Source organism: Vipera berus (genome assembly GCF_964194415.1).
Source record: "Vipera berus genome assembly, chromosome: 8".
Lineage (NCBI taxonomy): Eukaryota > Metazoa > Chordata > Lepidosauria > Squamata > Viperidae > Vipera > Vipera berus.
The window spans coordinates 24155602-24183452 of record NC_138211.1 but is presented as its reverse complement, the minus strand read 5'-3'; the positions used below and the strand labels follow the sequence as shown (position 1 = coordinate 24183452).

General features: G+C 53.6%; 2 protein-coding genes across 3 annotated transcripts in view; one reads left to right on the top strand and one right to left on the bottom strand.

The window, feature by feature from the left end:
* NDUFA10 (NADH:ubiquinone oxidoreductase subunit A10) overlaps positions 1–2848 on the top strand; it is a 37607-nt gene extending 34759 nt beyond the window's left edge. The window contains exons 9-10 of the mRNA XM_081334074.1: positions 911–1019; positions 1463–2848. Coding sequence (XP_081190200.1) covers positions 911–1019; positions 1463–1531 — 178 coding nt within the window. The 3' untranslated portion in view covers positions 1532–2848. The remainder of the gene's footprint in view (positions 1–910; positions 1020–1462) is intronic.
* DMTN (dematin actin binding protein) lies at positions 2378–26228 on the bottom strand. 2 transcript variants are annotated; one of them, XM_081334072.1, is made up of 15 exons: positions 26065–26219; positions 12818–12875; positions 9591–9665; positions 8754–8909; positions 8431–8475; positions 8105–8213; positions 7629–7685; positions 7392–7547; positions 6624–6730; positions 6441–6546; positions 5282–5346; positions 4723–4773; positions 4346–4411; positions 4158–4238; positions 2378–4037 (listed from the first exon to the last, which is right to left on the bottom strand). In XM_081334072.1, exons 2-15 carry the CDS (start codon positions 12833–12835, stop codon positions 3924–3926), a joined length of 1206 nt encoding a protein of 401 aa, XP_081190198.1. In that variant the 5' UTR covers positions 12836–12875; positions 26065–26219; the 3' UTR covers positions 2378–3923. The 2 variants fall into 2 exon arrangements, with proteins under 2 accessions (XP_081190198.1, XP_081190199.1); XM_081334073.1 differs by lacking the exons at positions 2378–4037; positions 4158–4238; positions 4346–4411 and adding an exon at positions 4418–4599 and having other exon boundaries at positions 4725–4773; positions 26065–26228.
* Positions 26229–27851: the final 1623 nt, after the last annotated feature.

Sequence of the window (27851 nt, the reverse complement as noted above, 5' to 3'; positions counted from 1 at the left end):
CTGTCAGAATGATTAAAACAATTTCCAGGGTTGACAGTACATATGTGGATCGGTTTATAAATGCTAGAAGCTATGTGATATGTGATAGAAAAAAATGTGTCGGGATTTACTGTAAAGCTTGAAGAGGCACAATCGGAATAGAGGAAGCCTGCCTGCCCCCCTTTGTGGAAAGCGCTGGGTGATTCGGTGGCCCTGCAGTGCTTGTCTCCTTTGGGGCTCTGGATGGGGGGGGCAGATCCACTCTGCCATTTCTTTCCCAGCAGGGAAGTGAGAAACTTCCTTTCCCGTGCAAATCCTACAGCACCGATGGAGACGCCAGGAGGCCTCTGTGCAGGAAAGGGGCAGGCCGGGTCCTCCCGTGCTTTCTGTTAAGAATCGCCATGCTGGCTCACAGCAGCAACGGTTTCTCTTATGCTTTTTCAAGTTATATCCAGCAAAGCCAGCCATCATTTGTCCCCAGCACCTAGTCCTCAGCAATTGGTCTGCTTCTACGCAGTGCAGGCTTCGTTTTATCATCAGAGATAATTGCCTCATTTAACTCGTGTTATTATTTCTTTCTGCCTTTGTGCAAGTTATAAAACTGCAAAATCTTCCAGGTTATAAAACTGCAAAAACTGCAAAAATCTTCCAAGTTATAAAACTGCAAAAACTGCCCAGGTGGGTTGTTGCTTCCTTTCTGTGGGATGGTGGAGAAGTCATGGAGATGCGCTCCATCCCTTTAGTTAGAGGAAGAGACTGTTTTCTCTATCCGCCAACCCAAAGTCTGACCTCGAGATACTTTGCTGAGCTGTGATAAGAATGAGGAAGTCCACAATTCATACTTGGCTAGCTTCATAGTATGTCTGTTTCTCCTAGCTGCTTCGTGATTTCTTTGGGTCAGTCACCGTAACGAGCTTTCTTTTCCTTTCAGCGTTAATGACAAAGCAAAAATATTGAGTCCTCTGGCGGTTCCCGACTACATTCCTGAAGTCACAGTGGGAGGCCTTGATGCTGATGCAATCTACCACAGTTACAGGGAGGTAAGAGGACATTCTCTGGAGAAAATCCGTGTGGCCATTGACTAAGGCCTCAGTCAAGAAGATCTTTGGCTGCCTGTGGAGAGACTGGCCATCGGCCGCTTTGGCGGACCACAACCTGCTGCCAGTCAAGTACTCCTGTTTGAAGGTCACTGATTTGTTTTGCTACTTGATCTTAGACTGGTAGAAAGGAAATACATTTTATTAATAAATTATTCTGATTATTTTATTTAACAATTATTTAAAATTTTAAATCAACTGATGCTGGACCAGTTCTTCTTCTCACAAAGCCCTGGAAACATCCACTTGGAAGAATGCAGATACTTTCCTGCCAAGTGTCAGTTCCCAGGACTTCCTGAGGAGAAAGATCATTGGATCAAGGATATGGGATGGACCTGCTCAGAGAATCGTAGCAGAAGCAAATGTTTGCTTTCCTTTCCTTGTAGCTTCCTGGACGCATGTTTGCACCGGGTTACAATGCTGATGTGGGAGACAAGTGGATCTGGCTAAAATAGCCCATTTCTTTGGAAGAATGAAGTTGGCCACAGAAGGATGATGAAGCACCTGTTAAGCCGCCAGCTGTAAATAGGTGACATCTTTAGCAAAGGTGGCAGGTCTTCAGCTGGAAGAACAAGCCAACAAAAAGGAAGTTGTCTAAACGTTCAATCAATATTCTTCTGAGCAGAATCCCACTAAGGCAAAGAAGGGACACTGTGGCAAGCTTGCTGAATAAAACGGCATCTAGTCCAACCTGGAGCTTCCTATGTCCCTGGCTGAAAACATGAAGTCCCTCAACATAGTTTTTGTCCGTATCTCTTGTCTTAGCCCCCATGCTTTATTTCCATCAGAAGGCCCTGCAGACACAGCTTTTCTTTCCCAAAGTGAAATGCCTGCTTGTCCAAGGCAGCACATTCCTCTCCGGGAAACAGCAGAAGTCTCGGCTCGGCTCGGTTAGCAGAAGGCCACTTCTGCTCCACACGGAGCTCCAGAGCAGAGGTGCTGTCTTTGGGACAGGCCTCCACAGCCATTTGCAGTAAATAAAGTCTCAGAAACACCCCGATTAGCTTGAATGTTTTAGAAGAGTTCCCCAACCTTTTCGGCTTTGAGGACTGGTGGAGGGTGAGAGGGAATGGTTCCACACAAGTGGCGGGCAAGCATGCGCACATGCTCGCCTGCTGTTTGCACAAGTGGGGATGTGCACGCTCGCCCGCCACTTCTGCAACCTGGTTCTGAATAGCTCAAGGCCTGGAGGTGGGCCACGGTCCGGGGATTAGGAACCCCTGCTTTAGAATTCTACCACCTAGGTGAATTGAGCCACCTACCCACCCCACTTCCAAGGAAACACCAGCCCAAAACAAAGCTTTTTGAATAAAGCTGCTTCACATTTAATTAAAAAGGGGGAAATTGTCACAGATTCTGACATCAGCAAAAGTAGGTTGGTGGGACTGAACTACAGTAAGAGGCCCACATTTAACAACAACCACATAAGTAGCGCTCTACGTTTGCACAGAGTGGAATGACGGAAGGGAATGGCATGGTGGGCTGAAACTGCAAGAAAGCGGGTGAGCTGAGTTCCAGGCTCTCGCGGCAGAGCCTCGGAAGGCAGTTCTCACCAATCTGGCACAGCTTTGTTCTCAGGCAGCTGCATTTCAGGTGGGGCACTCGTCCCACATCAGGATGTGCCACTTTGGGGTGTTGGAATGCAAAAGAAGCTGCCGCTTTCTTCACGGCTTGTCCTAGAGTGCCAGGTTCCTCGAGCCAATCGGGCACCCACCTCCCTTCTGCTGAGCATGACATCCCTGGGAGATTGTTTGCCACGATGGTTGGAGAGCCCCCCCCCCCCATTGGATCTGCATAGCTCAGAGTTCCTATTTGCAAAAGGACTGGGCAGGACTCTTCCGTTGCTCGATTCTTCTTTGGGGCTTTCCTTTTCATGGGTGAGTAGAGATTCCACACCCACCTCCAGGCCTGCAGTGAGGATCTGAGCCTTGTGCCCGTCAGCGTAACTGGAATGAGGAGGTGCCTCCTGATCCCCATCACTGCCTCCCCTCCAGCCAGCAGCTGTCAGGGTGGCGCTCCAACAGGCCCTCCTGCCACCCAGCTCTCGTGGCCCAGCAGCAGCCATTATGCCTGTGTCCACCTCTACACAATCGGATGCCTGCTTGGTGGGCGATGGAGGGAACAGGGTCTCTGCACACTCTTGCCTCTGCTGTGTGAGAAGGTTCATCATCAGACCCGTCCTCTGAAGGACTTAAACTGTCCCAGAAACAGTGAAGTTGCAGGGCAATCTTAAGAGGTGTTTTGGGGGAAGGGGATGCAGAATGAGTGCCGTGGGGCTTCACGCACCTCCCCGTTTCTGGGGGAGCAATCCTGCACTCTCCAGGGTCAGGACAGTGGGAAGCCAGCTGCAGCCAGGGGAGAGACCTGCACGGGCAGCTACACCGCTGCCCAGAGCCCCACCTGGAAGCCCAGCCCGAGTCTGTGCACTAAGAAGGCCCAACAGTCCATCGACTCACAAGAGGAGGGCAAGCTGGGGCAAGGTCCCAACTGCCTGGGGAGGAGAATGAAGGCAACTAGGGGGGGGAGACTGGCCCTTTTGAGGTGCCTCTGTTTTGGGGTGCCTGCTCCACAAAGCTTGCCATTTGGCCACGGGGACAACCAAGGCAGTGACGACGTCCCTCCTGCTGGATGGCAGTTGAGGAGGTGCCGCAGAGGTGCCCCACTTTCCCACCCAACTATTCCAGGTTCTGGCTCATCTCCTTTTCCCCTGCCCGACGGGCCCGCCGGCTTCCTCGTGGCTGGGAGGGGGGGGGAGTGTTCCTTGGCGCCTGCTCAAGAGGTGCCCTAAAGCCTCTGCGATGCACGACACACGCGGAGCTCACGCTGGGCAGGGAGGCTGCGAGGGACTCAGAAGAGGCAGGCTTTCTTCTTCAGCTCATTCCGCTTCCACAGGGCCAGTCGGGAGAAGTCCTCCGGGGGCATTTCAAAGACCCGCTGGAAGTCCTCGGGCGACAGGTGCCGCTGAGGGGGGAGAAAGAGGACGCTGCTTTGAAGGGCTCCGCTGGGCCCAGCCCACGGCTGCTAAGCCAGGTCTTTTCCCTGCCTGCCTGTGCCGGAGGGGCAGGAGGGTAGGCGCCATACCTCAAGTCGTGTTCGGTCCACTCCTGGGGGCAGTTTGACTCGCCCTCGGTTGGTCACCATCAGCATCTCATAGGGATAAATCTTTGACGAGGGAGAAACAAACAGCCAACCGGTCATCAGGCCTGGCCTGCGGAGGAAGGCCTTGCTTTGTGGCCACCCTGTCCCCCCCCCCCCCGGTGGGCTCTCACCTGTTGCTCCAGCATGCTGGGGAGGGAGCTGCCTCTGTCCATGCGGCTTCTCTGGCCATTCTGCAGGGGAAGAGGCACAAGCGGCCCTCAGCTGAAGGCAGGGCTTCCCATCCATCCCATGGGACCAGGGTGGGCGGCCCCTGCCCCCTCCTCAGGCCTGCCCCTGCCGAGCCTGAGGGTGTTGGGCAGGCGTCAGTGTGGGCGGCCTCAGTGCTGCTCTCCTCCCCCGTCAGGGTGCCTGCTCACCTGCAGACCTGCAAGACAGAAGGGAGAAGGTGGCCGGGCCATGATTGGACAGGAGAAGAAAGACTCAAGGGCCCAAAGCGGGTGGGGGGTCTGCCTCTGCTCCAAGCCTGCAAGGGACAGGAGTTTCTCTCACCTGGACTGCCTTTCTCACTGCTGCCAGTTCCAAACTCGGTCGACTGCAGCTAGGGAAAGAGAGTAGCAGAGCAGCGTCATCCACGGGGCAAGGTTGACTAGAACAAGGCAAGGCTTGAGCAGCTGTGAAAATGCTGCTGTCCAGGCAGGGCTGGACCTTGAAGCACACAACCCAGGCGTCCGGGTGAAGCAGGCATGGCAGGACAGGCACCCCCCGGGCTTGCTCAATGCAAACCTAGCTGGAGGAATTGGGGCAGGAGGGATGGCTGACGAGAGGGAGGGCAGGGCAATTTGAAGGGGGGGGGGACACCCAGAACATGCTCTGTTCTCTTTGAATGCTGAGGCCTTCCTTCCATCCTCCCCCATCTATCCTTCCCTTCCCTTTTTCATTTCATTTCCATCTTCGAACAATCAAGAGCAAGAACCTATTTGAAAGTGGAAATCCAGCTACATCCATGCAAGGAAGTCTTCCGCAACCTGCCTGCCCCTTTCCCTTCCTTGCTTGTTTGCCTTCCGAGTGCCCCGGGCCCCACCTTGCTCCAGAGGGTCTCCCCTTACCCTGGCAAGCGTATTTCTCCCAGAGGCAGGAAGTGCGGCTGATTTTGAGCTCCCTCCATGCAAAGCTGGAAGAGAAGAAGCTGGTCAATGTGGGGCAATACTCCAGAGGATGGATTGGTCGGGGGGGGGTGTGTGGAGCAGGACCACCTTTTGCTGTGACAAGCAGATCTGGCCAATGGGTGGGGTGGGGAGCCAAGCAGCAGATGGGAGCCCATTAGCTTCAAAACTTCAGAACCCACCACTTCATTTATTCCTGCTCTTAAGGAGCAGCACAAGGACAGGAAGTGCCCAAACTCTTCTGTGGTTAATTTCTAAATTATGAACAGCTGGGATTGGGATTAAAGGTTTTACAAACCCAAACTGCCCAGTCTTTCTAGCCTCTTTTGGGAACTGAATGAATCACAGTTCTAGTGTAGACTTTTTCCATCACTCTGTCCTGAAGGCCGCTTCCTTCTCTCCTGGCAAAGGGCAGATATGCAGCAGGGTCCACGGGCTCTCAGGGCGGAAATGCCAATTCATGGCAGCACCAGCCACAACTGCCCTCTAAAATGGGGGTGCCCTTAATGGTGATCCATCAGTGTTCGTGCCAAAGGGCAGCCTCGCCCTCCAGAACAACGGCCCCTTGGCCATCTCCAGTTTAGTGAAGAGACAACCGCCACACTCAGGCTGTCGGTGCAAGAGAGTCATGCAGCTGCACAAGAAGCGAAAGGCCGTGCTAGACCATGTTAACGGAAGGACCACCCCAAGATCAGGAGTCCCCTGCACTGCGCCGGTCATCCTGCATGGACACTGAGGGAGAGCTTGACAGACATTTCTAGAGGAGAGCAGCCAGGTCGAGGGCGGATGATGATGACACTCAAGCACCCCAAAGCCACCATATGGGGTGGGAGCTCAAAGACAGGACAAGAAACACTGGGTTTTAATCACAAGAAAGCAGATTTGGTTGGCCATCAGGATGAATGTCCCCCTAGTATGGGCCAGTGCATTCTTCTTGGATGCAGCTATGTAAATAGACCTTTTAGAGCCCACTCATCTGTTGGTGCAGATTCCTGCTCTATCGGGGTGGATTAGATCATCTCCAAGGTCCCTTCCAAGGCTTGCATTCTAGGACTCTACACAAACAGCCCCCCTCAGCACTGACGGGGGGGGCATCACTCACAGGCATGGAAAGGAGTTCGGTCTGGAAGCGAGCGGGTCTTCCTCCGGATCGGGAGAGATTTCTCCATCTCCTCCTTCAGAATGAGTTTGCCCAGATTGGAGGCCACCTAAGGTGGTGAGAAGAAAGAGTGCTGAAAGGACCCCCCAAGTGACCCTCCCCCCCTCGCCAGGTGCTTCCCCCTACCTTGCTCAGCTCCTGTTCCTGCAGCTCGTGGAGACTTTTCATCTCTTCTGAGTCCTCATCCACATCCTCACCTCTCCTGGATGCCTTTTGCCTCCGCCACTCAGTCTCTGGGAGGGTGCAACCAGGATTTACTAACTGCAGTTGTGTGTTTTTGTGTGTGTGTGTGTGTGTGTGTGTGTGCGTGCGTGCGTGCGTGTGCACCCACAGAAGGCTTGGAAACCAAAGGTTTTTGTCTTGCAATACTAGAAGGAGCAGATCCTTTAAGAGGGAACTCGGTCTGGAACTGGGACCTTTGTGCTTCATTAAGCAACCCTGGAGGGCTTCAGAGCCCCTTCAGAATCTGGGGAATCCATCAGACTCAGCTTTGAGGAAGATATAGAGTCTCCTACTTGAGCAGGGGGTTGGACTAGAAGACCTCCAAGGTCCCTTCTGTTCTGTTAAGGAGAGGCAGAGTGGTCCCTGTGCAGGGGGCAGGGGCTCCCTGAGAGAAGAGAAGCCGGGCTCATTCCAGGCGGCATCCACGTCTCCACTGCCTTTCCGATCGCCCGGCTTCTTCTTGGGGAGCCTTCTGATTCAGCCTGATAAAACCAACTGTGGCTTTTCCATTTTTTCTGTGGATCAACACCGATAATTGTCTTTCTTCTCTAAAGCGAAAGGACCCCGAGGGAAGACAGAGGAGGAGAACATCCCCTGGAGCCTCCTGAGCGGTTTGGTTGCTGCTCAGAGCAGCAGATCTACAGCGAGGGCTGCCTGGTGAAGAGTACCTACCCATGACGGCCAGGGAGGGCGGGCAGGGCCAGTAGTCGGTCTCAATCTTGGCTGGCTGGCTGGGATCTGGTGGCTGAGCAGCCGGGAATTTGGAGGATTCGATAATCAGGCCCTCAATCAGCCGTTTGCTCTCGGGAGTTGGTGCCAGCCCAGCCTCTGGAAGAAGTCAAGAGTCCTGAGTCCCAGATAACATACCACCCCTCCGCCCCCTCCGCCCCTCCCCGGAGCAGCTCCTACCCCTCTGCTTGTAGATGGGTGGCTTCTTGTAGATGTTCATCTCTGTTGTGTTGGTCTCTGGGGAAGGAACAGAAATGGGTGAGCTCTCCATGCAAAGAAGGTGCCCAGGTCCACCCTGTACTCTCTCCCTCCCTCGCTGGTGTATTTGCAGAGTAACTCCACTTTTTTGGGGGGGATGCACCCTGGTGACCCAGAGGCTGGAATAAAACCAGCAGCTTATGGTGCATGATAGACCACCTGCAAACAACCAGAGGAGGAAAACCAAAAGGCTGGTCTTGGACGTGGGGGGCTCGAAGAGGCAAATGGGTGGCCCCTTCAGAAGTGGCCCTAAATGCCAGGGAAATGGCTTGCTGAGCCTCTCTGCAGCTCCAGGTGGGGAAATGCTCCTGAGCTCCTGGACCAGCATCAGAAAGTTGCGCTGCAGAAGCCCTGGCATTGGAGCAGGAGGGCCTCACTGGCCCCGAGAAAGGCCGTACCAGGATGATGGAAGTGCTGGACTCCAGAGCGGTTTCTGCTGCCTGCCCGGCGCCCAGAGGCCTTGTCAACACTTCCTGGGGATTTGGCCTCTGCCCAGTCATGGCTGACCTGAAAGCAGAGAGTGAATCAACAGAGGGACACCAAGGAGAAGGCCCTGCTGGCTGCTGGGCTTTGTATCCCCTCCTCCCGAGAGCGACTCCGTCCTTCAAAGCTTCCTTGCCAAGGACAGCAAGTCCACAATATAAGCAGACCCAGTCTGAGCCCACCCACCCCCAAGTGCCAGCAACCCCCTGCCCGTCCAACCGCACATCGGAGGAGCACTTACTTCTGGCGATGGGGGAGGAGAGAGAGATGTGGGCGAGAGCGAAGGCTGCAAGAAGAACAGCCGGGAAAGGTGGACGTTACTCGACCTAAAGTTACTCTGCTAACGCCCCTCATGGTTGTCCTAACATTGCCAAACTGCTGCTGCGATCACTATAGGAAACTCGTTTGGGAGCAGCGCAACAGCCTGGCTGTTCTCCACTCTCCCAAGAGGATGGACGGCCACGTGGTGGACGAGGACCTCAGCCCAAAAAACATCCCTGCCTCTGACCTGGCTGGAAGGAGGCTTCCCTTTCCAAGGCCAGCCCCACCGACTGCAGGCCTCACCTCTCGGCTCCTTGGCCGGTCCACGTGGTCGAGGAGGGAGTAGGTGAAGTGGGGCTCATAGATCATCAGGTCAGGACGCTCGATGTCCAGGATTGCCTTGTCCCGGGGGATGGCTGCCAAGTCCTTGTAGGCAAGGACTTCGTCATCCATTTTGGCCTGGGAAGAGAAGTGGCCGGGGGGAGCGGCCATCTTATGAAGATGGCAGAAAGAGAGAAAAGCAAGGTGCCTAGATTGGGACACACACACCCCGGGAAGCTGCCCCCATTCTGTTGGGACTTAGGGAGCACAAGCCAGAGCCAAGACTGTATAGCACCTCCCCAATGTTGGGAGTCCCGGTTTGATCAAGTGGCTAAGGAAAGCAGGGAAACGAGTTCGAGACCTACCATGGGCACAAAGCCAGTCCTGGGATCCCAACTCCTCACAAAGACACCAAATTTCCTCCTTGAGAAGCAAAAGCTTTCAGAAGGACTGGAATATGCCTTGAGGGCCAGATGAGTCTGTGAGATGCTGAAGCACCCGAGCCTCATTGGACTCCTGTGCTTCAACTCCCCCCCCCTGGCTTCCTTTGTCCGAAGGTCCCAGTATCCCCTCTGGCTCCCCCATGCTCTTTTGCCCCTCCCTCAGAGCCGCTGTATCTGGGGCACGGGCCCTTCCTGGCTCATCCCTCCCTCCAAGAGCAGCTTTCTTCCCTCAAACTTTGGTAAGAAAAAGCCATTTTCTCTGCTCCCTCCACAGAGCCCCTTCCTTCGCCCTCTGCTTCTCCTAGTTCTGTTTTTAAGCTGGCCATAGTTTGCTCAAAGCAGGAGAAGTGGACTCAAGGCATCTGCAGGCTCTCACCACGATGTTGGAGGGAGATCCGGGGACCGCTGAGCCCCGAGCCGAGACAACGATGCTCCTTGGGGAAGTCAGATGCTGCAAGGAAAAAGGAGGCTAATCAGGAAGGCTCAAGCAGGCCTCTCGCTGCCTTTGGCCTCCTTCAGGAGCAGGCCTGAGGGCAATCAGCCCCCTTGGTGGGAGGTCAAAGTGCCCTGTACTCTTTTGTGAGGGGGGGAGAGCTGCTTACAGGATGCACATATTCGCCCCATCCTTTATTTCCTCCCCCACCCCCCAATCAAACACCTGGATTTCTTTGCCGACATGTTTGCAGTGCAATCTGGGGGTGCAGCCTCCTGAACTCCATCTTTATCTATAGGGGGTGAGGTGTTACCCCCCCGTTGATAGGGCTCGCAACTTGGGTGTCCTCGATTCACAGCTCAATTTTGAAGATCATATAGGAGCTGTGACCAGGGGGGCTTTTGCCCAGGTTCGCCTGGTGCGCCAGTTGCAGCCCTATTTGGACCGGGATGCCCTACGCACAGTCACTCATGCACTCGTGACCTCTCGGATAGACTACTGTAACGTTCTCTACATGGGGCTGCCCTTGAATACCACTCGGAGGCTCCAGCTGGTGCAGAATGCGGCCGCGCGAGTTGTGATGGGGGTCTCTTCTGCTCCGCAAGCTGCATTGGCTTCCAGTTGTCTTCCGGGTGAGATTCAAGTTGCTGGTGATGACCTATAAGGCCCTAAATGGCATGGGAGCACCTTTTACCGGTGTTAACTTCCCATCACCCTGTGCGCTCCCACAGAGAGGGTGGCCTGCCGTCGGTCAGGGAATGTCGACTGGCAGCCCCCAGGGGGATAGCATTCTCTGTGGGCGCGCCTGCCCTCTGGAATCAGCTTCCGGTTGAGCTCCGGATGGCTCCCGACCTTCGCTCGTTTCGCCGCGACCTGAAGACTTGGCTATTTGAACTTGCCTGCCTGGACTGAGGGACTGGGATTTTAGATCTTAAATTTTAAAAATTTTAAATTTTAGCATGTGTTTATTGTTTAGGGCTATCTGATTTAATCTCATTTTATTTTTTATACATTATGTGTTGTTTATAGTGTTTTAATTGCCTTGTACACCGCCCCGAGTCCCTTCGGAGAGGGGCGGTATATAAATCCAAATAAACAAATAAATAAACTCAAAGGTTCCTCTAGAAAAGGGACACATTTTGGGGTGGGCCAAGGAGAAAAAAGACGATTGTGGTGAACCTATTTTCTGAGGAAGCTGATGGAAGCCAAATGGCTGGCCGTTCAAATGGCCCAGTGCCCTGGCGCTGGTCAGACCGGAAGTCTCATTTCCCCAGTGGTGCTGCCCATCTCGGACACCTGGGGAGCACTTATGCACCTTTCACTGCCAATCGCATTGCTCCAACTGGGAATCTTCCTCCTGCCTCAGTTGTGCCCATTTAACCCTGCTGGATGGAGCTATTGCTCCTGTTCAGGTTTTGCTACTGTCCCTTTCAGGCTTGCAGCAGGCAAGGGGAGGACGCCACCTGAATGTATCTAGGCTGGTGAGTCTCTCTCTCTCTCTTTGTGCCCCCATTTGCGTTATCTCCCCAAAGAAGCAGAAAAGGAGGGAGGGCCCAGTTGGTGCTGCTACCTCAGGCCAGAGATGGCTGCCGAGGAGTTTGGTGCCCGAACGGGTGTACTGTGCCGCACTCCAGTGACCTGCTGAGCCAGACCCAGGATGGCTGATCCAGAGACAGGACCTTCCAGAGATCAGGAAAGCAAGCGGTGGGGCAGGGGGTATTGGGCATCCTGAATGAACCTGGGGGATGATCAGAGCGCTCCAAGAACAAATCTAAATGGGGATTGGTGAGTATCTGCTTAGATGAAGGTCTCTGTGTTTCAGGTCTGTGGTTTGTTTATTTAGCTATTAAATTTATATAATCGCCCATCTCATGAGAAATATCTCTTGGCAAGCTTACAATAAAATATGTTTTGTGCATACTTTATTAAAGCAGAGCTCTGCATCTGACAGCATTTTGTAGCCCATGTGGGCTATGATGGGGAGGCAGACACAGAAAAAGATGAAAGAAGAACACAGGCCATAGAATCACAAGGCTAGAAGGGACCTCAGAGGTCTTCTAGTCCAACTCCCTGCTCAAGGCAGGAGACCTTATTCCATTCCAGCCAAATGGCTGTTCACTCTATTCTTGGAAACTTTCGGCAATGGAGCACCCTCAACTTCCAGAGGTAAACTGTCCGACTCATGGATTGCTCTTACTGTTGGAACATTTCTCTTTACTTCTCTCGTTGGCTCTCTTGTTAACAAGCTTCATGTCTTGCCTTCATGTGCCTTAGAGAATAACCCAATCCCCTCTTTGTGAGAGAGAGAAAGGAGAGCAACTAAAATGACCAAAGGCCTGGAGAACGGCTGCAGGACTTGGGTCTGGCTAGTCTAAAGAAAAGAAGAAACGGGTGACATGATAGCAGTATTCCAATATCTCAGGGGCTGCCACAAAGAGGAGGGGGTCACGTTATTCACCAAAGCACCAGAGGGCAAGACATGAAAGAATGGTTGGAAACGGATCAAAGAGAGAAGCAACCTGGAATTAAGGAGAAACTTCCTAACAGTGAGGACAATTAACCAGTGGAACAAGCTTGCCTTCAGAAATCATGGGTGTTCCATCACTGGAGGTTTTTAAGAAGAGACTGGACAATGATTTGTCTGAAATGGTATAGGTTCTCCAGCGGGGGGGGGCTGGACTAGAAGACCTCCAAGGTCCCTTCCAGCTCTATATTCTGAAGTACTGAAAGACTGCTATCACGTCCCTTTTCGTTTCTGTCTGAGCTGTGAGGAAGATGGAAATCTTGCAACAGCCACTTACTGGTGGTGCTAGTGCCTCCTCTGCTTCCTGTGGACACCTTGGCTGCATTGCTACAAATAACTCTGGGCAGAAAGGAGTAGCCATAAAGGAGAACGTTTGTAGCTCAGGCTCCCTGGTGGTTCTCTGAGCTGGGTTGTTTCCTTTCAGACGTTTTATTACTCAAATAAAGTAACATCAGTGCTACCTAGAAGGGAGTGGGGTTTGCTCATGAGTGCCCCCTACTAGGACTGATGATGTTGCCTAGTTTGATAATGAAATGTTTGCAAAAAACCCACCAAACTCAGAGAGCACCAAGGACCTTCAGAAAGAAATACTGGGCACGTTTTCCAAACTGCTGAACAAACAATCCCCCCACCCCCGAGAAGTCACCTTCTTCAACTTTTCCATTCAGCCTCCACGTTGGCAGCCTCAGCTCACTCGGCGAATTCTGAAGGGGGAAAGAGGAGACAGTGAGTTTAACAGAGGGATGCTCAGAGGAGAGGTGTGTGTGTGTGTGTGTGTGTGTGTGTGTTGGCAGATTGCAGCCCCGGAAAGGGCCCTCCACCTGGGCCAGGCTGTGGCTGAAATCCGGGGGGGGGGGGAAGCCTTTTCCCACTTGTGCAATGGAAGAGCAGCATCTTCACAAGGAGCCCTTATTTAACATCTGGTAAAAAGGAGGGGGTCCCTGCTTTTATATCAACAGCCGATGGTGCAAAAATGTAACTACACTAAAGAAATTCTGTGATGTGGACTTAGAGTCATTAATTATCAACTGCAAACCATTTTATTCTCCACAAGAATTCTCCTCATTCCTCCTATTTGCAGTGTATGTTTCGCCAAAAGCTTGCATAAACAATGCATTACGAACTCTAGCTGACCAGATTATGTGGGCTGGAGAAAAATACCCAGATTCACTCCTCATTGTGTTAGGAGATTTCAACTGTGCTAACCTAAACCAAGAGCTAGCAAGATACTTCCAGCACATCAACTGTCTCACTAGAGGCAAGAATACTTTAGACCACTGCTACACAACACTAAAAAATGCTTACTGCTCTTTATTTATTTATTTATTTTATTTGATTTGTATACCGCCCTTCTCCCCAAGGACTCAGGGCGGTGAACAGTGACATAAATATACATATATACACCCGGGGGAAGGAAAGGCGGATTAATAATCGCATTAACAGAGAGCAAATATTTGCCACAAGCAGCTGTGGGACACTCTGATCATCGTACCATGTACCTGTTTATAGACGAAGGGTTAAAACCACAAAACCAACAATTAAATGAGTGAAGTCTTGGACTGAGGAGGCAAAGCTAAAGCTCCAGGCTTGCCGTGACTGCACAGGTTGGAATGTTTTCGAAGAGACCTCTGTAGACTTGGATGAGCTCACAGATGCCGTAACATCATATGTTAGCTTTTGTGAAGACCGATGTGTGCCAACCAGAAACCTGCAAATATACAGTAACAACAAGCCTTGGTTCACAGCTAAACTCAAGCAGCTACCTCGTGCCAAAGAGGAAGCCTACAGGAAAGGAGACAGAATGCTGTAGAATCGGGCCAGGGGTGTATTAACAAGGAGGAGCGGAGCAGGAAAAAAGAAGCTGCTCTGAAAAGCTAAGGAATCGGCTCTCAACAAATGAACCAGAAAATATGTGGAAAACTCTCAAAAATATCACTGGTTACAGCAAACCTCCTCTCCGTGCCGAAGGGAATCAACAACTGGCAGATAACCTGAATGTATTTTACTGTAGGTTTGAGAGGAAACCACTGTCACCTATCTCCCCCACCTCCCCCATCTCAGATACAACAGCCAAACCTCCTGCAACTGACCCCATCCCCCTCCCCTCCCCCCACCTCTGGTGATCACAGAAAATGATGTGCAAGGTCTATTTCACAGACAAAAGCCTGGAAAAGTACCAGGCCCAGACAAGGTAACCCCTTCTTGATTGAAAGCTTGTGCTGACACCAATTGCCCTCCCCCGTCTCCACCCGCATCTTTAATAAATCACTAGAGATGGGCTATGCTGCTTGTTGCTTCAAGTGCTCTACTTATCATCCCAGTGCCAAAGAAACCCTCCATCAAAGAACTGAATGACTGCCGACCGGTTGCTCTGACATCTGTAGTTATGAAAACCCTTGAAAGGTTAGCGCTGGCCCACCTGAAAACCATCACGGATCTGCTGTTACACCCCCTTGCAATTTGCCTACTGAGCAAATAGATTGGCAGATGATGCTGTTAATATGGCTCTGCACTTCATTCATCCCAAGGAGCTGCTGAGACAGTTGGACAGAGGAATTACTGGGCCTGTCATTTGCTCCTCTATAACTGTCTGGTTTGGCACAGCGACCAAGCAAGACAGACACAGACTTCAACGGATAGTTAGAACTGCAGAAAAAACAATTGCTACCGCCCTGCCTTCCATCGAGGACCTGCATGCTGCAGGGGTCAGAAAGAGGGCTGTGAAAATATCTGCAGACCCCTCACATCCTGGACATGGACTGCTTCAACCCCTCCCCTCAGGATGCCGCTATAGGGCATTGCACGCCAAAACCACCAGACACAAGAACAGTTCCCCCCCTCCTCCCGAACCATCACTCTGCTAAAAAACTAATTCCCCAAAACATGGTTGAACTACCTAGTAAGGCTGTATTACTATTATTCTTCCCATCTTTCTTGTTACCTATCTCCTTATGACTATGTTTGTTGCTTGTATCTTATGATTTATATTGTTTTATTTAGTATCATAGTATGATTTATGCTGATTGCTTATTCAGTATTCTATGACTATCACTGTGTTGCATCTTATGATTTATGACAGGGGTGTCAAACTCAATTTCACTGAGGGCCGCATCAGCATTGCAGTTGCCCTCAGGGGGCCGGGTGGGTGTGGCCAGGGTGGGCGTGGCCTACTGGGTGGGCGTGGCTAGAGTGCATATGGCCTACTGGGTGGGCGTGGCCAGCTCTACATCCTTGGCATCAAGGGTGCCTATGGGGGCCTGGGCAGGAGTGGGACAGATCTGAGGGTCTCTGGCAGAAGGAGGGTCTCTGGGCCAGGGCCAAGGCAGTGGGGGCCGTTCCTTCACTGTTTCCAGGATGGCTTCGCGGGCCACATGAAACCACTTTGCGGGCTGGATCCAGCCCCCGGGCCTTGTGTTTGACATGTCTGATTTATGATGAATGTATTTTTGTTGTTTATGATTATTTATTTATTTATTTATTTATTTATTTATTTATTTATTTATTTATTACTTGTATCTACACTGAGAGCTTATGCACGTCAGACAAATTTCTTGTGTATCCAACCACACTTGGCCAATAAAGAATCTTTTCTATCCACTCAGAACCAGAATGCCCCCCCCAGCCCCCACTCAACTTGCCTGGGGTTTCAAGCTACAAGCTCTCTGTGTTTGAACCCTTCCTTGGAGAGCCAGGTCAAAATGCGGAACTAAGAAAATAAGATGGAAGTTAGTTTTCCCCAGCGCACTTGAAAGGGCCAGCAGGATCTGCCCCCACCCCCAGTCAATCACTGGTAATTCTCCAGAGCGTGACCAGGGAAGACAACAGGAAATCTCTCCTCAGCCAGTGAAATATTCTCACATACAGCACGATCCAGAACTCAGAAGGCATTGTGCATGCACACTAAAGGAAAAGGCATCCCTAGAGGCGCACGGGGCCTGCTCGGGCCCACTTCCCACCGACCCTCCGGAGGGCAACTCCTCAGCCAGGCCCAGCTGGGAGACCCCGCAACCCTCCCGGAGCCTTGCGCCTGGGGGGATGAGCTGATGGGAGGCTGGGGAGGTGGGCAAGGGGGCGGGGGGGGGTTTCCCAGTTTTAACAATGAAAGAGAACCACTCCGGGGAGAAGCAGGGAGACCTTGTACATCAGCCGGTTCCCAGGGTTTCCGCAGCCCTTCAGCCTCTCTCTCATCGCTTCTGCGGCTGGAGAACTTGTCTGCGTTGGAGGGCAGAGATTCCCTTCCTGGAGGGAAAGGGGGAGAGAAACGGGGAAGGGACAAATGTTTCCCAGGCTGTGCTGACAACTCAGCACATGAGCAGGAAACCCCAGCTCTGAGTGGCCGTGCCCACCAGCGCCTTCTCCTCAGCCTGGCCAAGCGGCTGCTGCTCTTCCCCCAGACCCCACCGGGAGCTCGGCAGCCCCCCCCAGCACACGGCTGATGGGGCCTGTGGTTCCCCCCCCCCCCCCGCCGATTGGCTGGGCTGGTTGGCTCCTGCTGCAAAGGGTTAAGTGACCTTTGCGGGACGCGGCGCAGGCCGGGGAGGGCTCCGGAGGCAATCCTGGCAACGGAGCAGCTGCGGCTCCTGCAAAGGGACGGCGCTGCGGCAGCCCCGAGGGGGAGGCGTCGGGGCCGCTGCCACAAACCGCTCCCGAGCAATGGATCTCTCCCTCTGGGAACACCCCCCCCCCCGCGCACGGAGCAGGGCTTCCGGCCTCGCCTTCCTCGATCAGCTCTTGGTTTCTCTCCGCCCGCCCCCCCCGCCCTAATCTTGCTGCTTCCACCGAAGTGAAACGCCGAGGGAGAAGCGCCAATCCTCCTCCCCGGGTGCCGCCTGTCTGATGCCGGGTTGTTGACTTAAGCCGAGCGCTGGAGCTGAGGCGGCGCCACTTGCGAAAAATAATAAAGCTGGCAGCGCTGTTAGGTGGAGCCGCTTATCCCTTTGGGATTTCGTTGGAACAGAGCAAGCGGGGCGCGGACTCCGGAAGGAGAAAGCTAAAGGGTGCCCCCCCCAACAGTCCTTTTCTATGACCAGATGGAGCCTGCAGAGTTCTTTAAAGTAGCCCTCAAGCTTTGCTCCCATCTTCCCTATTTCGCCCTAGATGTAAATTCAGAATTTTTGACCTCTGACAGCAAGCGACCACCTGTAATCCTTCAAGAATTATAAGAAATTAGCATCAAAGTAATAGAATCAAGAAAAGTGTTTGGGTGCCGAACAACCCTGCACGTTTTCTGGACTGCAGCCCGTGCATCAGGGATCGGGTCCATCTCTGTACTTGCTGAGGCTGAACAAGGAAGCCAGGAGCGTTGCCTGGGGAGAGGAAGGGAGCCGCTGCTCCAAAGCCTGGCTGGAGACAGGCTGATCCGTCGGTGAAAAGGCTTCCCCAAGCCGCATCCCACAACCAGCCTCTTGTTGAGCCCTTGTAGGAGCAAAGGCAGAAGAAGGACGAAGGGGGACTTTGCCCCTCTCACCCTGCTGCAGTTGGGGTGCCATGTATTTGGGGTGCAGCTGAAGCCCACACCGAACAGAGGGGGGCACTGCTGCTCCCCCAAAGCCTGGTCCATGGGCAGTAGGAAATACGAAGAGCACCAGGTAAGGCGGCATTGCCTGACCCGGCATCCGGCAGCTGAGCTTGCCTTTCCATAGCACAGCCGGGTGGACTGCTGGCCTGTGAGGAGGACCACCCTTTGTTCCCCAGAGGGTTTGGCCAGCAGCCACTGCCTCATATGGGGGCTCTGCAGAGGTTTCAAGTGGCAGCACCAGCTAGTTCCTTCCCAGGGACAACAGGTGGTCATTTAGATGTTCCCTCTTCTGGACCACCAGGTGTTGCAGCTAAAAAACTCCCTTTGCTGGGTCAATGTGAACTGGTCAGTGTGCCTGGTCAGCGCCACTCAAAGGGTTGCTCTCTGCACCAGCCTCCTTGAGGAGACTGAGTTAACCAAGTTAATCTTTAGCGGACAGGCTTGTTTTCTTTGATCCTCTTATTTTTAATAGCCACCCAGGGTCATCTGGAGACAAGTAGCTTTAAAAATATGCTTAATTATATAAATACAATACTTTAAAGCTAGGAATGAGTTTGCCCTTTGGTAGAAGGGCATGGCAATGATCCAAATAAACTAGCTTGTGGGATTAATTAGGTGGGGCAGACCCCCCCCCATTGCTGCAGGAGGGGTTTTTATTTTAGGTTGCATCACACCAAGGATTGCTTTTGCTTCAAAATGGCAGGCCACTGGGGCACTAATTTTGGCATCTGGAGTAAGACTGTACCCAAAGCTGGAAAAAAAATCTAATCAAATCATGGTGAGTTTCCATCCTTCCTGTGTTGGTGCTCCCGTTCACACAGGAAGGCCCTTAACCTTGAACTTCGGTGTCTGGAGATGCAGCCAAAGGGAGGTGTGGGCAATGCTGAAGTCCAACAGCCTTCCGAGCAGCTGCCCAAGGGAGCCTGTGCAAGTTGACCTGGTCCCTCTCAGAGCGCCCTGTGAGCACCGGCATTGATGTGCCAATGGCTGGAGGAGAGGGGGGCTTGGCCTTCTGCCAGGGAGGTGGGCCTCGTCTCTCACTATTCACCCTGCATTCGCAACCCAAAACAAACAGGGTTTGCTTTCGCATCAAATGTCTTGTGCTTGGAGGAGGTAGGGGATGCTGGAGCCCAAACTGTGTGCTTAGATACTTGGATACCATGTACATTCTCTGCTTAGACACCTAATTCCCCCGCGGCCTTCTCCAGCTTGAACATGCCCTTGGAGGCAGAGAACATACTGTACCCATGAGTACAATGAGGAGGGGGGCATTTTCTTGTTGCACTACTCACCTTAGCACAAGGCTTAGCCAAAGCCCCAGGAGTACCAGAGCAGATCAAGCCGCCTTTTGAACATATCAACTAAGAACCTTAAAATCAGGGGGATCTTTTAAGGTTTATGCCTAGCTCTTATTTCTGTGGCTTTGTAAATGTGGTGCCAGGTTATTTATTAAATTTCTATGCTGCCAACTTCCTGCAGAGTCATGGTGGCTTGTAAAAAAAATCAAAACATGCAAGCTAAAGACAAATAACCACCAATGTCACTATACCCCCCCCCCATCAAATGGAAATCTGCCAACACTAAAAAGATGTTGGCAAGAAAAACCAAATGCAACAGCAGCAACTCTGAGAGGAATGAAAGAGTCCTAGTGACAATCACTTAAGTGTGCTGCAGCTGCCAAAAAAGCCAATGCAATCCTAGGACAGCATCAAGATCACATGAAGTACTAATACTGCTATATACTGCTTTGATAAGATGACATTTGGAATACTGCATCCAGTTCTGATCATGATACAAAAAAGATGTTGAGAGAACAGCGTCGGAGACGATTGGGGACTGGAGGACAAAGCATATGAAGAAGGGTTGCAGAAATAGGTCTAGTCTAGGACTAGAAGTGACATGATATCAACATTCAAATATTTGAGGGGCTGCCACAGACAAGATGGGGTTGTTATTCTCTTGAAGGCAGAACAAAAAGCAATGGATGGAAACTAATCAAGGAAAGAAGTAGCCTAGATTAGAACTAAGGAGAAATTTCCTGACAGTGAGAACAATTAATCATTGGAATGGGTTGCCTTCAGATGTTGTGGGTGATTCAAGAAGATACAGACAGCCATTTGTCTGGAATGGTCTAGCAGGGGGTTGGACTAGAAGACCTCCAAGCTCCCTTCCAACTGTAATTCCGTATTCTGCAAGATGAGACTTGGAACAATTCAGCTCTGGATTCTGTCAGGAAGGCCTCAAAGGGCAGCTCCCATTTTGCTGGAACCACCACAGGAAAACGCTGCCACTCGGCGCAGGGGCTCCTCCCGAGCTCTTCCCACGGGGCTGTTCTGGAAGGTCAGCTGGGAGAAGACGGCCCAAACCCGAACCGCGGCTCGTTGCCGCTGCGAACGCCGCCCTGACATAACCAGGAGCCCCGGCCCGGCCCGGCCCCTCCCCCGCTTCCCTCTGCCCGGGAGCGAAGCCGCGCAAGGCGGCGCCCCCCCGCCCCGCCCCGAGCGGAGACCCCGAGCAGACGCGGCCGGCACAGCTGAGCCGGGGGCGGGCCAGCCTCGGGAGACCCCCCTCCCCCGAACGGAGGCTGCTCGGACGAGGCTCCCGGCCGGCTGGGAGGCAGACGAGCCAGGCCCGCTTCGGAGCGCCTCCTCGGCAAAGCTCCGGGGGGGGGGCGCTGCCTCTGGGCGAAGCGAGTCCTTCTCCGGCGCACTTATCGGGGCCGCCCAGCAGGGGCCCCGCCCGTATCAGCCGCCGGCAGCAGCTCCTCCGATCCGGCCTGCATGGGGCGCGCAGATAAGGGGGGCCGCTGCCTTCAGGGGCCGGTCTCGCGGCGGCCGCGCTCCTCCGCCTGGCCCGCCTCCCAGGAGCCCCGGCGGGCGTAGCACAGCTCCGGAGCCCGCCCGCCCGCCCGCCGGGCGAAGCTGCCTGTCGCGGGCCGTGGCAGTTCATGCGTCGGCCGAATGCCTCCCGCTGCCCAGACAGGAGCACCTGGGCGGGCGGGCGGGCGGGGGGAACGAAGCCGGCAGAAGAGCGAGGGCGTTCGGCAGCGGGCCAAATGCAGCTGGGGCTGCGCAGGCTCATTCCCTTCCTGCCCCCCCTCCCTCCCTTCCTTCCTGCCACTCAGCGTTCCCACGTTATCTTTAAAACATGCTGAGCAGCTGTCCTGCCCCCATTTTTATTCTAAGCATAATGGTTTTTCTGTGCCAGGATGGTGATTACAAAGCCTGCCTGCGCCCACAGCTTTCCAAGAGAGCCCCCAGTGTAGCGGTTATCACCCCAAAGCTGCAGGGAAAAGTGAGAGTAGGCTTCTGTCCATAAGCCAAGCCCCCCTTTCTCCTTCCCTTCTCTTCCTCCTCCTCTTTTGCCCCAGTGGAAGCATCCCCCCCTGCAGGGAAATGTTCACAAGGGACAGTACAAAGAAACAAGGAATTCTTACAACCGACAAACCGATCAAGCAACTGTAAAAGATTTTCTTGGGCTGCTGCTTCCTCCAGTCTTTCCTGTGAGGAGATTGTCCCCCACTCCATTTGGGATGACCAAAGACTTGAAACAGCTTAAATGTCCATCACCATTTACTTATTAAAGATTTAAACCATCATCTATACCTGTCCAGCTGTTGTTGTCAGAAAACAACTATGTTGTGGACAGCCTGTTTTCACTTCAGTTATAAATACAGAAACAATCCATGTATAAATAAGGGGAGCATGAATTTCTGATTGCATCAAAGGAGGGAGGTTCTGGAGCATCTGCCTCACCATCCAGGGGGAGGAAACGGGGAGACTTCTCTTCCCATAGGGGGGATCCAGCCACCCACCAGGCCTCCAGCAAGGGGCCAAGTCCCAACCAGAGAGTTCTTCCAAAGGCAGCTTTAAAACTGAGGGCTTCCAGGCAGGAAAAGACTCCAGCCGAAAAGATGTAGTTCTCCTCAGTGTGTAGTATGAATAGAAGAATGACTTTGCTTAATCAGTGTAAGCAATTCGGAACAGTCATCTCTGTTAAAATATTGTAGCTTAAATACATTCTGTTTTAAAAGGCTGTATCTGTGCATTGATTTCAGCAAGTCCGCAGCATGGATTTCTTGCTGGGCGAGCAGCTGCTGCCTCCTCTTCTTCAGTCAAGTCCACTTGAGTCAATGAGAGCCTCTGCAGTTGCACCCCGGAAGCTGCCCTGCAGGCAGACGAGGAGGAGCTGCCGCAGGTGGGAAGGAGGGCTTCTCCAGGCAGAGGGCAAGTCAGGCCTGAACAGTCCACGAATGACACTCTGGCCAGCCGTCCCCCCACTCGGCTGCACATGCCAGACATTTTCATCCCAGGATGCTCTCCCCAGCCTCTTCTTGCTTGTTGTACCTCAAGGATTTGAGCTGCATTCCTTGCAACGGCATTATTTTGCACAATTTTAAACCTAGGGATAATGTCCGGAAGAGGCCATTCCAGGCCTCAGAGTAGAAACCAGAAAGCTATTTCCAGCGATCTAAGCTTTAGTGGCCCACTAAATCTGCAGATGATACAACTGCACATAGTCCTGGAATGCCTCTCCCCAAGTGTTATGTAAATTTAGTTGGCCACAAACAACTTTTGGTTGTTCGTGTCTTATTTGCCGGCTCCCCTGTCACCAGTGAAGGATTCACTTTCTTGTTGCTGAATCTCGTTGCTCTGGGAGAGCCTGGGGCTCTGTGACTTCAGGGAGCTGTTGCTGCTGGGCTGTGCAGCCGATGATTCAGCAACTGCCAAAGGGGAAGAAAGGTAGAGGCGTGAGTGGCCCATGTTAAGCCCTCTGAGCACCAGGATTAGAAGGCAGAGAAGTGGAGCAGACACAGCTTCATGGGACTTCCCTGAAGTCCACTGAAACACTTTCTTTTCTTTGGTGGCATTCTGTAAACAAGTCCCCATTGGATTGAGCCTGTGTGTAATCTGCAGAGGGGTTGATGACCATGGTGAGGAGTATCTTCCTGCAGAAGTATCTGATGGGAGGTCCCAGAAGCACATGGGGGCTTTGAGGCAGCCCCACATGCTGCAATTTCATGTGAATCCTCTCTTTACCTGACCCCCAAGTGATCTTTGTGGGTCTTGGAGCTTCCGTGTCCACTTGAGTTGTCTGAAGCTATCCTGATAAGTGAAAACTCCAAGCTCTTGACCTGTGGTAGACATTTTCTCTGCTAGAGTATAAACACATTTTCTCTGGGTAAGCATGTATCTAATAATTTATTACCAGTAATTCTAAACTATTTTAGAGTTTAGATGCTAAATATGGAATGAAGCATACAAATAAAATGCATTACAAAAAGTATAGTATTTCTGTCTGGCCACCTCGACAGCTTCGTCAGTTGGGTATATGGAAACATGGCATAAGTCTTATGATGCAAGAATTCAAACATGAGAAGACCAGCCTGCAGGCCTTACCTGAAATACCTGTCCAAATCAGAAGATTCTGGCTCCAAGAAAATGCTGCATTCATAACAGTGATGTCTCTGTGCCAAAAGAAGCGTCCTTGCAACTTCATGTCAATCCCAGGTTGGGTCCTTCTTAGTTTTATTTTTTGCTAAATCATCTAGCCTGTTGTGGCAGTTACTTGCTCAGGGAGTGTGGAAAATCTTCCCCCAATTGGGGTTTGGGAGGAGAGACTTTTCCCCTCCCTACTTAAAGGAGTTTTTAATGGCAGCAATTCCATCCTGACTACTAGGAGAATTGGGCGGGTTTTGCTTGGTAGGGATAAGCGGCCGTCTGCTCCAGCTTCTTGCAAACAAGAACATCAGCTATTATTTCTTTAGGCCTGCAATCCTGGCTTCTTTATTGTATCATTACCCAGAATCATAAGCATATTGGCCAGCTCCCAAGCTTGCATACTCTAATCATTTAGCATTGATCAATGATGTTGTCTCCCAAATCTTCCCTCCTCCTCCTCCTTGGTGGAACAATTCCCATGAACCCCCAGAGCTGATCAATGGCAAAGGTGATAGGAACTGTCCTCCTTCAGCAAGAATCTTTCTTTCTTGATCCAGCCAAGAGGCTGTAGGGAAGGAGGCCATTTTGGGGTTCTGTGCTTGACTCCAGGGCTCAACACAACCCGTACCTGTTTCCAGATAAGCCGCTAAGGGTGCAGTGGCAATAAGTCATTTTGGTAGAAACATCACTACAAAAATCCCAATTTCCAAAGGTTCTGTACCACTTAGTCTTGTAGATTTTGCTGAAAAGTGGCTTTTCTTTTTCTTGGATGCACTTTTTCCCTGACATTTCATTGCAGCCTATCATTCTGTAACATAAATGTGCTATTCTGCATCTTTCACTTTAGGACAAGAGAAAGGAGGTTTGACATTTCTTTAAGAGAGCTACATCAGTGTCAACCAACTACTTAAGGAGCTGTTACCAAGCCAGGTACCCCCCATCCAGTACTGTATTTTCATTTAACTGAACACAATTTCATTACTTCCCTCCTATCAAGATGGTTTTCAGTTTATTTCTGTCTAGCTGTCTTCAAATTATCCAATTTTGTTTCCTCTCAAAATCTAATATGCATCCCTTCCCCCGCTCCATCAATCATTAATATTAATGTAGAGCTGCCGGTCGAGTTTGTGGAGAACCCACTGACCAGCATTTTGCTGAACATCTTCATGTCCAGCAGCTCACAGTTCACTTGCTGAGCCCATGTGGTGCCATATTTTGTTAAATGCTTTGCATGAAATGTCTACATCTACAGTCCACAATATATTTCCAGTTTCAGGCTATACTTTGGATAACCTATTGTGGATTTATTTTTCCGGTTACAGATTTTCACTAAAGCTCCTTGGGCTTCCCTTGCCACCAATCAAACAGAGAAGTCAAAATGTTGGATTCAGCCTCAGGAATTGATCGGGCGCCAGCCCCGCATCCTCCCTTACTGGCACAACCAGAGAGACGCCAGCGGAGGCTTTTCAAGTGCAGAAAGCCAGCCCTGCTGCAGCGCCAACGGGGACCTGGCCAGCCGCCCAAAGACGGCAGCAGCCAAGCGGGCGGGGACGACCCAGAACCAGAACCAGCGCCGTTGGGGCAGCCCGGCAACGTGCCCCCCTCGGAGGCTGCCTTTCCTCCACCCCTCTGCGTGTGTGTGTGTGGGGGGGAGGGTTTGGGGGCGGCCGAGCCAAAGCAGCGCCGCGCTCCTGGGCAGTTGTCCTCGCTGAGAGCCCTTGTAGCGCTCACCGCGGAAGGGGCCGGCGCGCCTTGCCTCCCGACCCGGTGGCGAGCAGTCGGCGCCCGGCAGTGACAGGGCGGCGGGGCAGCGGGGAGAACGGAGAGGGTGGCCGGAGCAGAGCAGGGAACCGGATCGACGCGGCCGCAAAGGCAGGCGCATGCGCGCTCCCCCCACCACCTTACCCTCGGCTTTAAGCGCACCGAAGCGCTGGGCAGGCGCGGCCGGGCCGGGCCCGCTGCTGCTTCGCGGCAGTTACGGCTCAGCCGAGGGCATTTCAGCCGAGCGAGGGCGGGTCTGCCCACGGGAGTCTGCCCACGGGAGTCCCTCTCGGCCTGCAGGGCCGCCTGCTCCGGCACCCAGCCCTAGCCCGGCTGGGAAAGGCCGAAGAGCGCAGCGCGAACGCGGGGAAAGGTCGCGCGAGGTCTCCGGCCAGCGCCGCCATCCCGGCCCGAACAACGGAGAGCCGCCGCAGGGACTCCGTCGGGGAAGGCGCCCCGCCGAAGCCCAGCGAGCGCGGCTCCGCAGACCAGCCAGTCGGCCGTCGGTTGTCCCGCGGGAAGGCCTGGCCGCGAGAAGCGAGGCGAGCGAGGCCGGCAGGTGTCGCGGCCCTTCTCCCGCCCCTTCGCAACCCGCGCGGGGCCCGACTTACCGGCGGCGCTGGAGTCGGCGGCGGCCGAGCGCGGCAGGACCAGGCGGGAACGGGGCGCGCCGAGCAGCGGGCAAAACGCACGCCCGGCCGAGCCGCTCCCTCTGCCCGCCCCCCGCGGCTCCGCGGCTCCGCGGCTGGGCTGGCTGGGCGGGCGGGCCGAGGGGCGACGAGCCGCGCCGTGACGAAGCAGGACTGGGCGCGCCGGGGGAGGGGAGGGCCGGGCAGCGGGCTCGCCCGGCGGTTCTGCGTCGGGCTGGCCAAGGACCAGCGCAGCCCCTTTTCGCCAGCACCGAGCCCGGCTCCCCCGGCCGCAGCCCCGCATAAACTGCTCACGCCGCCTCCCCCCGGCGAAGGGCGGCTCCGAGGCCCGTTTCCTCCCGCGGGAGGCGGACGGCTTTCCCGGGCGCCTCCCTCGCGGGCCCGTTTGCCCGGCCCCCGCCCCGCACCCGGGAGCTCTCGGGAAGCGGCCCTGGGCGAGCGCCGGAACCCGCCGTCCGTCCGGAGGGGATCTGCCCCTCGCTCCGCGCCGGTGCCCGCCGCCTCCCTCGCCTCCGAGTCCTACCTTCACAGGAGCCGCGGGGCTCGGGCGGGCGGAACGCTCCGTCCTGGGGGCGCCGTCCCCTCCGCGGCCAGCATCTCTTCGCCGCCGCCGCGCCCGTCACCTACGCGTCGGAGCCGCCGCCGCCTCCCCGTCGTCCCCGGCAACCTGTGCCGGAGCCGCCGCCGCCGCCGCCGCCGCCGCCGCCGGTCATTGGCCGCGGGCTCCGAAACGGGCGGCCCTTGGCTGGGAGGGCGGGGGCGGTTCAGGGCCCCAGTGGACGCGCGCCTCGGCCCTCCCCGCGCCGCCCCCGACCAGGCGCCGCCCCCCGCAGCACGCCCGCCTCGCCCCACCTGCAGCGGCGCGGCGGCGGCTGAGGGGACCGGTGGGCAGCCGCCGGCCTGCAGAGAAGCTTCCCCCGCAGCCGGCGAGGGCTTCGGGCGGCCCGGGAGCCTCGCGAGGGGCGGCGAGGTCTGCGCGGCGGCCGCGTTTCGGGGAGGGGGGGCGGCGGGGCGGAGGCGGGAGCGCGCGAGCGGCCGGGAGGTCGCGCCTGCCGCAAACCGGGCGCGGATTGCCGCTTTCCTTCCGCGCCCGCCAGAGCCGCCGCCCTTCTGGTGTGCTCTGCGGTCCACGCGGGGACCGAAAGGCCGGGAGAGCGGCGGCATCGGCCGCGTGTCCCCCCGCTCTCTTGGCCTCCTTGGGGGGCCAACCTCCCAGGCGCGGGCACCCCAACTCCCCCGGGTTAGCCCCGCGAAGCGCCCTCGTGCCCTCCGAACGTTACGCTCCGCGGGCTGCGTAGTCCAACGAAGAGAAAGACCGGGGAACGTGCTAGACGTCTCCCAATATTTGAGGGGCTGCCACGAAGAAGAGGGATTCAGCCAAAGCACCAGAAGGCCGGACAAGAAGCAACGGGACCTAATCAAGGAGAGAAGCAGCCTGGAACTAAGGAGGAACTTCCTGACAGTGGGAGCAATTAACTGGTGGAACAGTTTTTCTCCAGAAGCTGTGGATGCTCCGTGGCTGGAGGCCTTTAAGAGGAGACTAGGCAGTCAATTGTCCAGAATGGCACGGGGTTTCCTACTTGTGCAGGGGGTTGGACTAGAAAACCTCAAGGTTCTATCCAACTCCATTATTCTGTTATAAAATAAATAAAACTACCCTGATATCAACTGTAAGACAAACTTTGCAGCTAGAGGGAGATCAAGGTGAGCCTAGTTGACAGCTTTGTGATCCAAAAGTTAAAGGAGGGAACTAGAGGGTCAGATATACTGGCCCTAATTCTTACTAGCAGAGAAGTGATAAAAGGAGTTGAAGTTATAGAAACTTTGTGGGAGAGTGACCGTGTCATGTTGGAATTCAATATAATGAAGACAACCAATAGACCAAAATCAAAATAGACTTTAAGAGAGCTAATTTCAACACATTTGAAATTTCAACACATTTCTCCCTGTCCGTCACCTTCTTGCCATCTTCCATTAGCAGATTGATCGTTTCCTTGACTTTTTTCTTATTTTTTAATGTTGAAAGAAACTTTTTAACAAATATTTTTGAAATTTGTTGCTAGTCTTAGCTCATTCTGAGCCTTAGTTTTCCTGATCATCTTTGCAGGCTATATGCTGGTATTCCGCCTCTTTCCATTTTTTATACTTGCCCTTTTTATCTTTCAGTTTATCAGAGAGATACTTGTGCAATCATACTGGTTTCTTCTAGGATTTCTTGTTTTTCTTTTTAAGTGCTGGACTGGGCTTTTATGATCATATTTTCCCAAGCTTCTTGAGTTGTTATTATTGAGTTACTGCTATATTAAAACA